The 13,726-nt window shown below is 31.7% G+C and overlaps 1 protein-coding gene across 1 annotated transcript in view; it reads right to left on the bottom strand.

The window, feature by feature from the left end:
• Positions 1-3,475: 3,475 nt before the first annotated feature.
• LOC131673788 (uncharacterized) overlaps positions 3,476-13,726 on the bottom strand; it is a 131,757-nt gene continuing 121,506 nt past the window's right edge. The window contains exons 7-15 of the mRNA XM_058952065.1: positions 5,339-5,615; positions 5,198-5,242; positions 5,064-5,132; positions 4,825-4,989; positions 4,529-4,705; positions 4,228-4,404; positions 4,090-4,148; positions 3,793-4,018; positions 3,476-3,706 (exon numbers count right to left, since the gene is read on the bottom strand). Of these exons, the coding sequence (XP_058808048.1) occupies positions 3,480-3,706; positions 3,793-4,018; positions 4,090-4,148; positions 4,228-4,404; positions 4,529-4,705; positions 4,825-4,989; positions 5,064-5,132; positions 5,198-5,242; positions 5,339-5,615 (1,422 nt within the window). The 3' untranslated portion in view covers positions 3,476-3,479. The remainder of the gene's footprint in view (positions 3,707-3,792; positions 4,019-4,089; positions 4,149-4,227; positions 4,405-4,528; positions 4,706-4,824; positions 4,990-5,063; positions 5,133-5,197; positions 5,243-5,338; positions 5,616-13,726) is intronic.

Raw genomic sequence — 13,726 nt, 5'->3', positions numbered from 1 at the left:
GTGCTTGCCTGTCTTCATCCAGCTAGATTTCATAGCGAAAGAGTTCAAAATTATATGCCCTTTGCGAATGAATTGAAATTCGATGATATAAACTTTCCTGTTGAGGTAAAGAATATTCCTAAATTTGAAAAATTAAATAGATTTCAATAAATCTATACATACTAAAAAAATACGGTTTTAAATTCGAAGTCTCACCATATTATATATCAACTTTAAAACAAGATAAGCATGTAAATCTTTTGTTACTACAAAGCGATTATATTGATGAGAATGAATGACAATCCTTCCAAGATCATGAAGCCTTTAGTGTGGGGCTTTATATAAAATGTAGTTATGATGATTCCAAATCAGTCTTTAAGATGTATAGAAAAAAACTGAATGAAGAACAATCACCCGCACAATGGATTATCAAACAATTTCAGATTTTGTTAAATGAAATGAATCGAATATATAAGAATGCAATAGAAATGAATCTTTCATGGCGTAATCAAATGGATTTCAAGATGAGCAAAATGTGTCATATTTGTAGAAAATATTTTTAACCTGATGAAACAAGAGTTAGAGATCATTGTCATTTGACGGGTCGATTTAGAGGTGCTGCTCACGCATCCTGTAATTTAAATTATAAGAATCCTTATTTTATACCAGTTGTCTTCCATAACCTTACTGGATATGATTCTCATTTTATAATAAAAGAAATAGCTACTAGCTCTGATCTTGAGGGAAATGTGACTGTTTTAGCTGAAAACAAGGAAAGATATATAGCTTTCACAAAACACGTGGACGGTAGTACTATAAATTTTCGATTTATTGATTCGTTTCGTTTTATGCCATCATCTCTCGAAAAACTGTCTTCATACTTAACCAAACTAAATATCGTAGAGCATGAATTCAAGATAGATAAATATACAAAAACACAAATAGAATTATTGAAGAGAAAAGGCGTTTTTCCATATGAGTATGTTAACAGTTTTGAAAGATTAAAACAGACTTAATTACCGCCTATCGAAGATTTTCATAGTCAATTGATAGATATAGCAACAACTCTGAAGCTGACTATGAGCATGCTCAAAAAGTGTGGAATGCATTTGACATCATTGATTTAGAACAGTATTCTGATTTATATTTAAAAACTGACGTATTACTCTTGGCCGATATTTTTGAAAATTTTCGTAAAACGTGTATGGATGCGTATCAACTCGACCCGGCACACTATTATACTACTCCTGGATTAACATGGGATGCTATGTTAAAGTGTACAAAAATTGAGCTAGAACTTTTAACCGATATAGACATGGTTTTATTCATCCAAAAAGGCATTCGAGGAGGTATTAGTCAATGCTGTAATAGATACTCAAAAGCTAATAATCGATATATGGGCTCAGAATATAATGAAAAAGAACCTAGCAAGACTTTGATGTACTTTGACGTTAACAATTTATATGGATGGGCGATGACGCAATCATTACCATATAAAAATTTTAAGTGGGTCTCTAACATCGATGAGTCTCATTTTTTCAATGTTTCCGATAACAATGAGGTTGGATATATTTTAGAAGTTGGTCTAGAGTATCCAAAAGAACTACACGACGAACATAAGGACCTTCCACTTTGTCCTGAACACAACACACCACCTGGATCAAGACAAAAAAAACTTTTAACAACACTGTATGATAAAGAACGGTATGTCATTCATTACACAGGCCGACAGAATTTGACAAAAATATTTTACCAAGAACCCGAGTATAGTTTTCCGAAGGTTTTTTGCGCGCTGAATCCGAATCCGAGGTCAGAATTACTCTGGTGGCTCCGGTTTTCGAGATATCCTAACCTTAAAGTGCAAAAAACGCGATTTTTGCCTATATTTGAGGTTATGTAGCAAAGAAAAGAAATTTTTTTTCAAAAAACTGTATACATCAAATTAAAGTATGAGTTTTCTTCTTTCAAATGCCGTTGAGTATGCTCGGATATCTTTTTTTTTCACGAAGTTACACAAATTTGAAAATTTCAAATTTTATGAATTTAAAAAGCACCACATCATTCAGCCCAAGCTATCTAACAAGTAACCATATTAAAGAGCCACTCACCAATTTAAACCAAACTTGGAAATATGACAAAACACTAAAAAATATTGTGAGCATCGTGCTTCTATTTACAAAATGCTCTCTTACGGGTAGAAAACACCCCTGCCAACCCCTAAACAGGCTCACCCACATAACCCTGGGTAGAGCAAGTTTAATTAACAGCTTTTTGATAAAAAAACTCATTTTCTAATCACAGGTATGCGTACTAATATGATCTAGATAGGCCTCATCCCCAAATACCTCCTCAACCCTTTAAAACCAGCCCTCCCAACCCCTAAGCAGGCACACCCACATGACGCTGGGTAGAGCAAGTTAGCCAAGTGCTTTTTATTTCAAATTTGTGTAACTTCGTGAAAAAAAAAGATATCCGAACATACTCAACGGCATTTGAAAGAAGAAAACTCATACTTTAATTTGATGTATACAGTTTTTTGAAAAAAAATTTCTTTTCTTTGCTACATAACCTCAAATATAGGCAAAAATCGCGTTTTTTGCACTTTAAGGTTAGGATATCTCGAAAACCGGAGCCAACAGAGTAATTCTGACCTCGGATTCGGATTCAGCGCGCAAAAAACCTTCGGAAAACTATACTCGGGTTCTTGGTAAAATTTTTTGTCGGCCTGTGTTATAGAGCGCTAAAGCAGGCTATTAAATACGGACTCAAAATAAAACAAATACACAGAGCACTTCAGTTTAATCAAAAGCCTTCCCTCCTAAAAATAGGGTATCAGAACTTGTATCAGAACTTGTATTAGAACTTGTACAAGAAATTATATGAGCTCTCGTATAAGTTCTAACCTAAGTTCTTGTGGTCGGATTTCGATTCATGCCATTACCATCCAAGATGAGATCTTGTATCAGAACTTATATCAGAACTTGTATCAGAACTTGTATCAGAACTTACCATCTATGAAATTTTAAAATGATTTTTTCCCTGTTTATTCTCATTGAAATAGAAGTAGTTTAACATGTTCAGAAGACTATCATGAAATATATAAGGATATGTGAATGTCATGTTCAGTTTGAATTGAATTATAGTAGTTCATTGGAATAGTATTTTTTATTGGAATTGTCATAAAAAACTAAAACTATGTGTACAGGCACGTCTACATATAAATTCTGCATTAAATTATTTTCTCAATGTATAAAATAAATTCGGCTGTACATTAAATGTGAACTACAGTGAAATGTATCAAATTACTCTTTATCGTATTTTAGTAATAATTAGTATATTTAGCCTTACAGAAGCATGAAAACTATAAACTTTTAATTAGAAAAAAGTCGAAAATCTCAACAACAAAAATTTTATATAATAAAATCTTATCTTACTACGTTATAATATTAAGATTCAAAGATAAGCGAATGTATGTCGCCTATCAGATAACAGAAGAGTACCTAAGATTCTTCGTGATGATCTATATAACAGTAAGCTCTTCGAGCTTTCTTTTTAGCACGTATAATTCCCTTTTCTGCCAGCAGTTTATTTTCTGCTTTCCTACGTAATAAAGCTCTTAAATCTTGTATCTTCGAACTTATCGTTTCGCTGGCAGTACTCAAGTAAGCTTTGACATTGACTCTTGGATTCTCATTGTGCAAATCATTCAAATACTTCGTATATAATTCTGGAAATATTAATGTCGGTTAAAATTACATATCCCGAAAAATATTTTTTCCTATATTTAGTATACAATGTAAAAACATTACTTACGTATCATAAGTTGCCATTTGTCTTCTTCAAAGGGTAATCGATTTTCATTTTCTTTGCCAGGAGTTTCTGCTGTGCATAATTTGACATCGAATGCTCTCATTACCAAATTCTCTGGCTTCCAAATCATTTCGGCTACATCTCTGAGCCACATGGTTGGCCTCTTTTTTTTACGATTGACTCTAGCCCATACATCTTCATCCACATATACATCTAATCCTAAGTATACCTTAACAAATAAACAAATTAGCGTAAGAGATGATTTTAGTTTTAGTATTTTAGAATTCTTGTTATACATACTTGATTTCCATCGTTCACTTTGTCATAAATTTTTTGCTCTGTTTCCAATTCAACTTTTTCTGAAAGCAATGTGGCACGTTATGTTTTTACTATAAAAAGCTTAAGAATATATGCAATCGTAAAATAAAATCCACATACTTGGAGGAAGCTGATACTGATAATTTGATGGACGTCTGCTGTGGCTCATAAGAATGGCTTCTGGTAAAGGTCTGTTGACTCTTTGATGATGGTCTTCTCGATTTTCTATCAAATGAGGATTCATTGGATTTCTTGACAAGGACGATGATGTTGACGATGCGTTATCCATCTGATCATCTACAATTACATATATATACATGCGGCATTAGTTTACGAATTTATACATAAATCATATCTATTTTTATTTACTATATGAGCTTAAGAATACTATATATGCAATCGGGAAATAAAATCCACGTACTTGGAGGAAGCTGATACTGATAATTTGATGGACGTCTGCTGTGGCTCATAAGAATGGCTTCTGGTAAAGGTCTGTTGACGCTTTGATGATGGTCTTCTCGATTTTCTATCAAATGAGGATTCATTGGATTTCTTGACAAGGACGATGATGTTGACGATGCGTTATCCATCTGATCATCTACAATTACATATATATACATGCGGCATTAGTTTACGAATTTATACATAAATCATATCTATTTTTATTTATTATATGAGCTTAAGAATATATGCAATCGGGAAATAAAATCCACGTACTTTGAGGAAGCTCATATTGATCATTTGCCGAACGTCTGCTTTCACTCATATAAATAGCCTCGGATAAAGATTTTTTGGTTCTGTGATGATTGCCTCCTTTGTTTCCTATCAAATGATGATCCCTTGCATTTCTTGACGAGGATGATGACGCTGACGATACGTCATCTAAAATTACATATACATGCAGCATTAGTTTAGAAATTTACACATAAATCATATCACAACAACAGCAAGCTTACCATCTTCAGGTTCAAGACTGAATTGGCCTTGACATGATTTCATAAGAGTAAACGCTGCCATGAAATCAGCTATAATTATGAAAATCAAATTAATGGTATAGAAAATTTTTAAATTAAAAAAATTCGAAAATTACCTTTATCATTAGCACGTTTTGACTGAGGAGATAGTGTGTTAGAAGCTGCAAAATAAATATTTTTACCAATTTTAATATAAAACTTCTTTCTAAAAAGATATATGAAATACAAAGTATGATGCTTTGATTATATTTATCTACCATTATTTTGTTGATTTTCCTTTTCCATATGTGTGGACTTTTCTGCCAGCAAGGCTGGTTCTTGATCGGAACCTTCAAATTCTTCCACATGTTTTATAACACAGCATGGTTTTGTTTGGCCACTTTCTCCAGATTTCAACTTTTTTATTTTATCGACTGCATTGCTTAGTCGTTTTCTTTTTCCCATGAATGCATTCAAACTTTCATTTTCATTCTTCTTTCGCAAGATGTTGTTTGCTGCTTCTTTTTGAGCTTGCAAAACCAGTGCTTTGGGATCCTGTGAAATAAGGGAATTATGAGAAATCAATAATTTATTACAAGTGATTATTCGTTTTAAAATTTATTTGTTTCATCAATAAAGCATATGGGACTTTACGAGTTTAGGTCGTACAAGGTTCCTTGACATCAAAATAAATTGATTTTTCATTGTGCTTTTCCATTTTAAATTTTCGAATTGTAGCTGAATCTACGTGAATTTCTACAATTTCGATTATACTTTTTAACATTGCCTATAAATATATAAAAAAATAAAGAATGTAATGGATATATCGCGAGCATCATTACATCAGAGCATCATATCCCAATGTCAGTTGAGGCCAATGCAGCATAAAATAAAATAATTAAATGCAAATATTCGATTGTGTTGCCATTGTCGCTGACGACCGCATATTGTCGTGTCGCGTTGTCGGTGTAGTTGGATTTTTTGAACTACAACGACATTCCCCCACAACTGGATTTTGTCGTGTCGCGGCTGTCGTACGACAAAATTGTCGCCATGAAAACGAAGCCTTAGCCATTTGTCGCAGTTTCTGCGTTCCGTAGCTATATTCAGCATCAGCAGTAGCTGCTGTGCTACTGCTGTGTAAGATCAGGGAGGAAGAGAGACTCGATTTTAGTTTTCGCGTTATTTGGATAAAAATTTACAAGATATACATATAAATATGTACAGCAGCTGATGAGTTTTAACGTATAAAAATATTTAACTATTGAACTATAAGAATGCGACGAGGAAAGACCCTGAATTACGCCATTATATGGAGCAAGCAAAAGCATCACGCCTAATAATAGACTACGTATTCCAACCTTAAAAAAAAAACAAAATAAACGTGCTACCCAATGGTACCCAACAATTTGCGTTGATTGCTATATAAGTATTGTACAGATGTGTACCAACGAAAATATCCACATAAAAACAGTGATGACCAAAATATTTAGATGAGTATTTTATCATAACTTTTTATACAATTTTTTAAGAATGTTTCTTTGTGAGAATGTCATAATTACAGGTACACAGTTATATATGTTAAAGCAAGTCTAATGTGGTACAACAAGTCAACAATAAACCTTCTGAGTCAATCTGCAAAATATATATAAATAGAAGCGTTGATTAGTTTTGAAAAAACATAAGGCAGGACGCATATAAGGAGATGAGATTAATTATAGTAATCTGAGTATAGAGGATATATGTAGTTTCTTTATGGCACGAGTTACATTGATGAGATATTATGAAAACTTCTAGGAAACAGTAAATGTGAAAATTTCCCATTGTAGTGAGATTTTTAACATCTATAAGAGGAAACATAGATAACGTACAGTTGTACAATACCCGTGAGACAGAAAAGTTTATAACCGAGTAATCAATGACATTCGTTAAATAGAATTTCATAAGTATTTAACTATGTTTACGGTTACATTGATTAATCAGAGGATTATTTTGAGACTTGCTTGTACATTTTTATCAACTAGTTACAAGAGGCTACATAATACCTTGAGTAACTTGTACTTGAATTTTACAACAACACAGCTTTGTAACAAATAACATATAAGGACTGTTCAGTCGTATCAAGATTTGTTAATCACATTGTTTTCAACAAGACTGTCCAAATTTAGTTGAGTAATATTCGATGTACTACTTTCTGTCGTTCCAGTTATTTCAGATAATGGCTTTCTGAATTGACATCGTTTCTGTGATATCTTGATCAGGCAATCTTGTGCGTCAACTGCAAAAATAAGTGCTTGAATGAAAGGTTTTATCAAACGATTGTTTATTACTTGTGAAATACTTACTGCCTAGATTTATTATGGAAGCTGTATAATACGAATAATGTTTATCGTGATCTTCTTCACAACCTGACCGACAATGCCACTTTATATGATACAACTTTTGTGAATCAAAATCACGGTCATGCTGAGGATCAAAGGGAATTCTAACTGCTTTCCCATAAGTATTTCTAATTTTTAACTTGATATCAATTATATTTATTTGATATAATTTATCTTTTTCATAGTTATTAAATCTAACAGTAGCACAACCAGGCTTCTTCTTCAATATTTCATTGACTTTTTCAAAGTCTGTTTCACTGCCATTCAAATCTGAAGCCTCACTTTCGCTCATTTTAAGGTTAAAAATCAGTCGTTTTCAAAATCTGTTAACAATTGAATAAAATTTCCAAAAAAAATCACTGTAAAATCAAAAGCTCTCACAATGTGCTAAAATTCCTCAGTCGTATTAACGTTGTATGAACTATACAATTCTATCTAGTATTTGAAAGTTATTGTATTTATAGTTACTTTCTCTGTCTTTTTAATGATAAAAAACTTTGACTTTTGAGCAGCTTTTGAGAACAAAGAAGGTCAAGAAGGAGGGCCTCTAGTAACTTCTACCGGTCGTCACATGTCACATATGCGTGAACATCACACACACACCTTCATGGAAGCGGCTTCCGGTGTAAAAAAGAACTTTCCCGATGGCAAATTTAATATGAGATTACAAGAGAATATAAATAATTTTTGTAATATTAAGAGAATTTCCCAAAATATAATAGATATAAATTTCTCTATTTGAAAATTATGCTTATCAGTAGCGCTCATGTGGATGCGTGTTGTGTGTGCGTATGTGTGTTATGATGCCATGTGTTGACGGCCATTTTGCTTATATAGTCTTAGTAAGAATGCCGGCTGTGATGATGTCCACGTTGTTTACGGTATTTGTTGATTTCTCAGATATAAATAGTTAATATTTTCTAAGTATAGCAATGGAGGAAATATTTAAATACAAGTACAAAAAATACCTCGCCACGAGAAGTGCAAATGATTTATCAAAATATGCGAGGAGTGAGTTGAAAAAAATAAAAACGTGTGATGGTACAGCAAGTACGGCAGTGCGTGAAACGAAGGTTAGTGAAAATGTTTGTTCTAAATTACTCTACTGACATGTGCGGCGTAAATTGTTTTGGATAAAACTATTGTCTTCTATTGATATATTTGGCACAAAATATCTTTCATAACCTAGCTTAGTTTTGTTTATGAAATAATATACATACCTTAAATCATGATTTTTCTTCATAGTATTTGAACTGTTTCTTGACTATCATAAACAATTCATTTATTTGTATTGCAGGAGACAAATCCACAAACATTTTTTGAATCTTTAATGGACTGCGACTATGCACAACCAATAAGTGAAGGCATTCCTACAGAAAACATAATTGATGTCGATACTAATGACAATTGTTTTTCACCTACGCATGACACTACTAAAGTTGACGAGATGATTGAGCAGCCAAAATTCAATTTCGTAAGAAGTTTTACTAGCTCCATATGCTTTTTAAAGTACATGTAGATTGCATTTTCATGAAAACGTATGTTAGATTTTTCAAGATAAGCAAATTTTCATTGTCGTTCTATAAATATAATATTTGTTTGGCTGTAAAAAGTATGATGTGAAACATGCATTTTTTTTGTTTGATAAACAGTCTGTAATTTTTATATTCTTAACATATTCATATTTATGAATGAAAACTGTAAATGCTCTTGTACTTATGAATCTATCTTAAAGAAAATCATAGACTACGGTACCTTGTTGATGGTCATTTTTTTATTTTATGTTTTCAAGTCATAATGAAAACAAGTCTGTTACTTATTTATGGAACAATTTACATTAACGAATGCATTTTATTCATCCACATATCAATCTATCTTGTAAATATCATCTTCAAATACAAGTCTGCATAACAGTTTTCAAAATTATAAATCACATCAATATCAAAAATCTAAATAGCATTTATTTATTGTATAGGTCAATTGAAGAGTAGCGAGTTAATTGGAACATGCCCCGATTAGAAATTCCCACATGGCATTTTTATAGAATTTCCCATATGGGATCCCGTATGGGATTTCAAAAATCCAATATTTTCTATAGTAATTATAATTACAACGTGCAGTTTCAATATTTCTGTTTTTTGAATATATATATGGATGTATTGCGGGATGTTGATCCTTGGCAGATGCGAGTTAAAATTTTTTTTCATCAAAAAGAAATTTTGATTTCAATTAGCTGAAAAACATAAAAATTCGATCGTATCCAAGGAGATTGTTTTTATTTGAAAAGAAAAGTATCTCATACGGTCATAGCCGAAGAAAAAAAAAACATAGAAAATCAGGGATGAATTGAAATGGTTATTTTATATTTCATTTTCATTGGATATTTCTCAAGACAATTCAGCTCTTATGAATACATCTTCTATATATTATGTCGTAAAAATATCAAACATATTAATTTTACTTTTTTTTAAATCAAAATTAAACAAAGATGAGAATGAGAATTTACACTTTCATTAATGTCAAGATACTTAATGAAATGGTGTTCGAGGCAGAGGATGGTGAGATTAGCTCTTCGAGTCACACACCAAGAAGTTGACACTTCTACGACAATTTTGGAACACCATGATGAGTCTTCTCTCATCTTTGTTTAATTTTACTGCCTTTTACGAAGAGACATTAGGCCATTTTAAAGCCCTGAAAAGATCATTTTTAGTAACATTAAACATAGAATTTGAAGTACAACTTTTTGAAGATACTGAAAGATCATTCAACTTCAATTAGAAATCTGACATACTACATACATTTGCCAATTCACTTAAGAGAGCTAATATTATATCATTTTATCACCTTTTATAATCATTTCAGTTAAATTCACATTAGTTGAGATTAATTTAATATTCAGCATTTCCATACATTAACCAATGCAAGACTACGATTTTGTGGATCATTTTGATTTGAAAAAAAGTTAAATTAGAATGTTTGATGTTTTTACGACATAGTGATAAAGAAGATGTATTCATAAGAGCTGAGTAATTGTCTTGAGAAATGTCCAATGAAAATGAAATATAAAATAATCATTTCAATTCATCCCTGATTTTCTATGTTTTTTTTTCAGCTATAACCGTATGAGATACTTTTTTTCAAATAAAAACAATCTCCTTGGATATGGTAAAATTTTCATGTTTTTCAGCTAATTGAAATCATAATATTTTTGATGAAAAAAAATTCAAACTTGCATCTACCAAGGATCAACATCCAGCAACGCATCCAGATATATTCTAAAAACAGAAATATTGCAACTGCACGTTGTAAATAATAATTACTATTGAATATATTGGATTTTTAAAATCCCATATGGAAAATTCTATAAAAATCCCATGTGGGATCCCATATGAGAAACTATATGGGATTCCATGTGGGAATTTCCAACCGGGGCTATTGTATATTATCCTGGTGAAAAGTTTGCTATAAACAGTCTGCAAAGATATGCGAAAAAAAGTCTCATGACTGCACATCTTAGCACACTGTTGCACATTGATTAACAAACGTAAACAGTGAAAAATAACTGAATTAATTATGAATTTTAAAAATCATAAACAATTTTTTTTAACGCGATATAAAGTGATTTGCTCCTATTGTATGTATGCCATATTTTCGTCGTAATTTCTGATGACGTATTAACCCTTAAAGACCCAAAGTGGCATAAATTGTACACCGGTATTTGAGGCTTCGAAAATAACGCTATCAGTAACTAAAAAAATTGAGAGAGACATTTCGAAAGTTTGAGAGTTGCTCTTTCCGATGGTGAATGAATAATTATGAACAAATTAAGTTTGTTTACAAAAAAGCATGGTGTTTTCGCTCTCTTTTTTGAAATCGAGTTTTGAAAGGTCTAAACTTTAAAAATCTTTCGTTCAAAGATCGTTTCTCACTTCCATTTTTCCAAAATGGCGCCCGAACTGCAAACTTTTTGAGAAAAAATAAATTCATGAACGTTTTACTTGAAAACTATTTAGTTATTTAGAAAATCATCAAAATTAAAAAGTTCTTAAAATTGCTCATAGAGTACACTTGAATTTTTTAAAAAAATTTCAAGCATTTATTTTCATTTTGCAACTGGCAAAATTATTGCAAAATTGAAAAATCATTGCAAATACACTGAAAACAGGTACATATATTCTTTGACTGATTCTAATGACTTGTTATTCTTGGTAATTTTCTTCGTAAGTCTATAGTTTCCGATAAAAAAATTTTTTTAAATCAATATCTGTATCTACCCTATCAAAAAAATCCTGCTGGAAATCGAGGCTGGATTTCTATATGGACTTCCACGTGGATTTTCATGGATTCCATATAGAATCTAGATGGATTTCCAGAAAGGATTTCCATAATGGTTATCGGATGGATTTCCAGGATGGATACTAGAAAATTTTCAGGATGGATTTCTTGACAATTCCAGCTGGATTTTTGTGCAAATCCATGTAGATTTTTCGACAAATCCAGACAGATTGCTCGACAAATCCAGTTGCTTTTTGAGAAAAATCTAGATGGATTTCTTTGCAAATCCAGTTGGATATCTCGATAAATCTAGGTAGTTTTACCGACAAATCCAGGTGCATTTGGAGATAATCCAGCTGGATTTCTTTGCAAATCCAGGTAGTTTTATCGACAAATCCAAGTGCATTAAGATAAAAATCCAGCTGGATTTCCTTGCAAATCCAGGTGGACTCTTCGACAAATGCAGGTGCTATTAAAGGAAAATCTTTTATAAATTTCATTTTATTATACTTATCGCTAAGAATTGAAGAACATTCATAAATAAGACAAACGTGAAAAAAATTTAGAACATATATTTTCTGATTACATTATCCTTTATTGCAATTTACATTTGAATTCGATAAAATAAGATATAAAAGAATGAAAAAGATTTACAAAAATAAAAAAAATACATACATGTACGCGTATCTCATCTAAAAGTTAGGTTAAGATTTCTACATATTACGTGTAAAAAAAATTACGTCTATACATAATGTAATTGAAATCACGTATCACTATTGCGTATAATTCATCGCATAACAACTCTTTTTGCTTCCTGGAAAAGAAGCTTTGTTTTCGTGAAAATTTTCATTTTATATATTTTGTTATAACTTTGTTTCGAGTATCATGTAGATCGCAAATACTCGATTTATCGCAAATACTCGACTTTTACACGATATCTGTGCGTCTGTGCGCGCGCGCGTGTGTGTGTGTGTGCGTAATACGCTCATCATCCTGGCGATCCTAGTGGAGCGATTGCTTTATTTTTTTTTCTAATCTATTGGAAAGTGTGGTGGGTCGATGGAAAAGAAAAATTTATCGCGTTGCAGTGGGTAGAAAAAATTTGATCGCTACTTTTCATAATTGATGTATCACTAAATTTTTCGGATTTAGCGGTTATTTTTACTTTTAGTCTACCAATTTTTTTTTCATTTTTCGAGTTTTTATGTAAGTAATCGGGGGAAAAATGAATCATCTATTTTGAGGCAGTAGAGAATTTTTTAGAGCCACTTGACTGGAAGGTTATTTTTTTTTTAAGTTTTTTATTTTTCCGTTCAATTTTGTACCAATCTCCGTTGCGATTATAGACGTGTTACGAATTTGAAACTTTTTTCATTCTCTTCTTTGAATGATGAAAGTGTGGGGAAAAGCCGCTCAAATTACATTTAAGACGACTTTTTTTTATAGTTTTGTATCTAGAAAAGTATATGACGGGGGGGGGGAGATTAAGTGAATAAATAATATTTAGCATACCAATTTCATTTCCAATACATGTTAGGAACACTCGAAATATAACTCTCACTATCTATGTTTATGTAACACATGCTTTATGTATATTTTTAGTATAAGTGATATTAACATCCTGCTCAATTTCTGTTACTTGTTTCATACAATGCAAGTCATCAGTGATCAGATGGTCATCGCTGACCACTGCAACCTTTTTGTATGTCACGTATTCCTTCAAATCAGCCATATTAACCATAAATTGTTGAATCTGTATGTAATCTCCATTTTTTAAAGTCGCAAATGAATTGTCTGATCTGTACAATATTTTTTCACATGACTTAAATGGACATTCATCCTTAATAATCTTTTTATAGGCTCTTACAGTTTCTATTGGAAGATGGAATTGCCTTACAACATTTTCATTGGTTCGTGTTCTACCAAAATATCTATAAGCAAACTTATCGCTTTTTTCAGTGCAGTTATTATCTAAATATTTTATATATTCTAAACATAGTGAATCAT

The sequence above is a fragment of the Phymastichus coffea genome, unplaced genomic scaffold (genome assembly GCF_024137745.1).
Source record: "Phymastichus coffea isolate CEN01 unplaced genomic scaffold, Cenicafe_Pcof_1.1 PCOF00196, whole genome shotgun sequence".
NCBI lineage: Eukaryota > Metazoa > Arthropoda > Insecta > Hymenoptera > Eulophidae > Phymastichus > Phymastichus coffea.
This window is presented reverse-complemented; position numbering and strand designations above follow the sequence as displayed.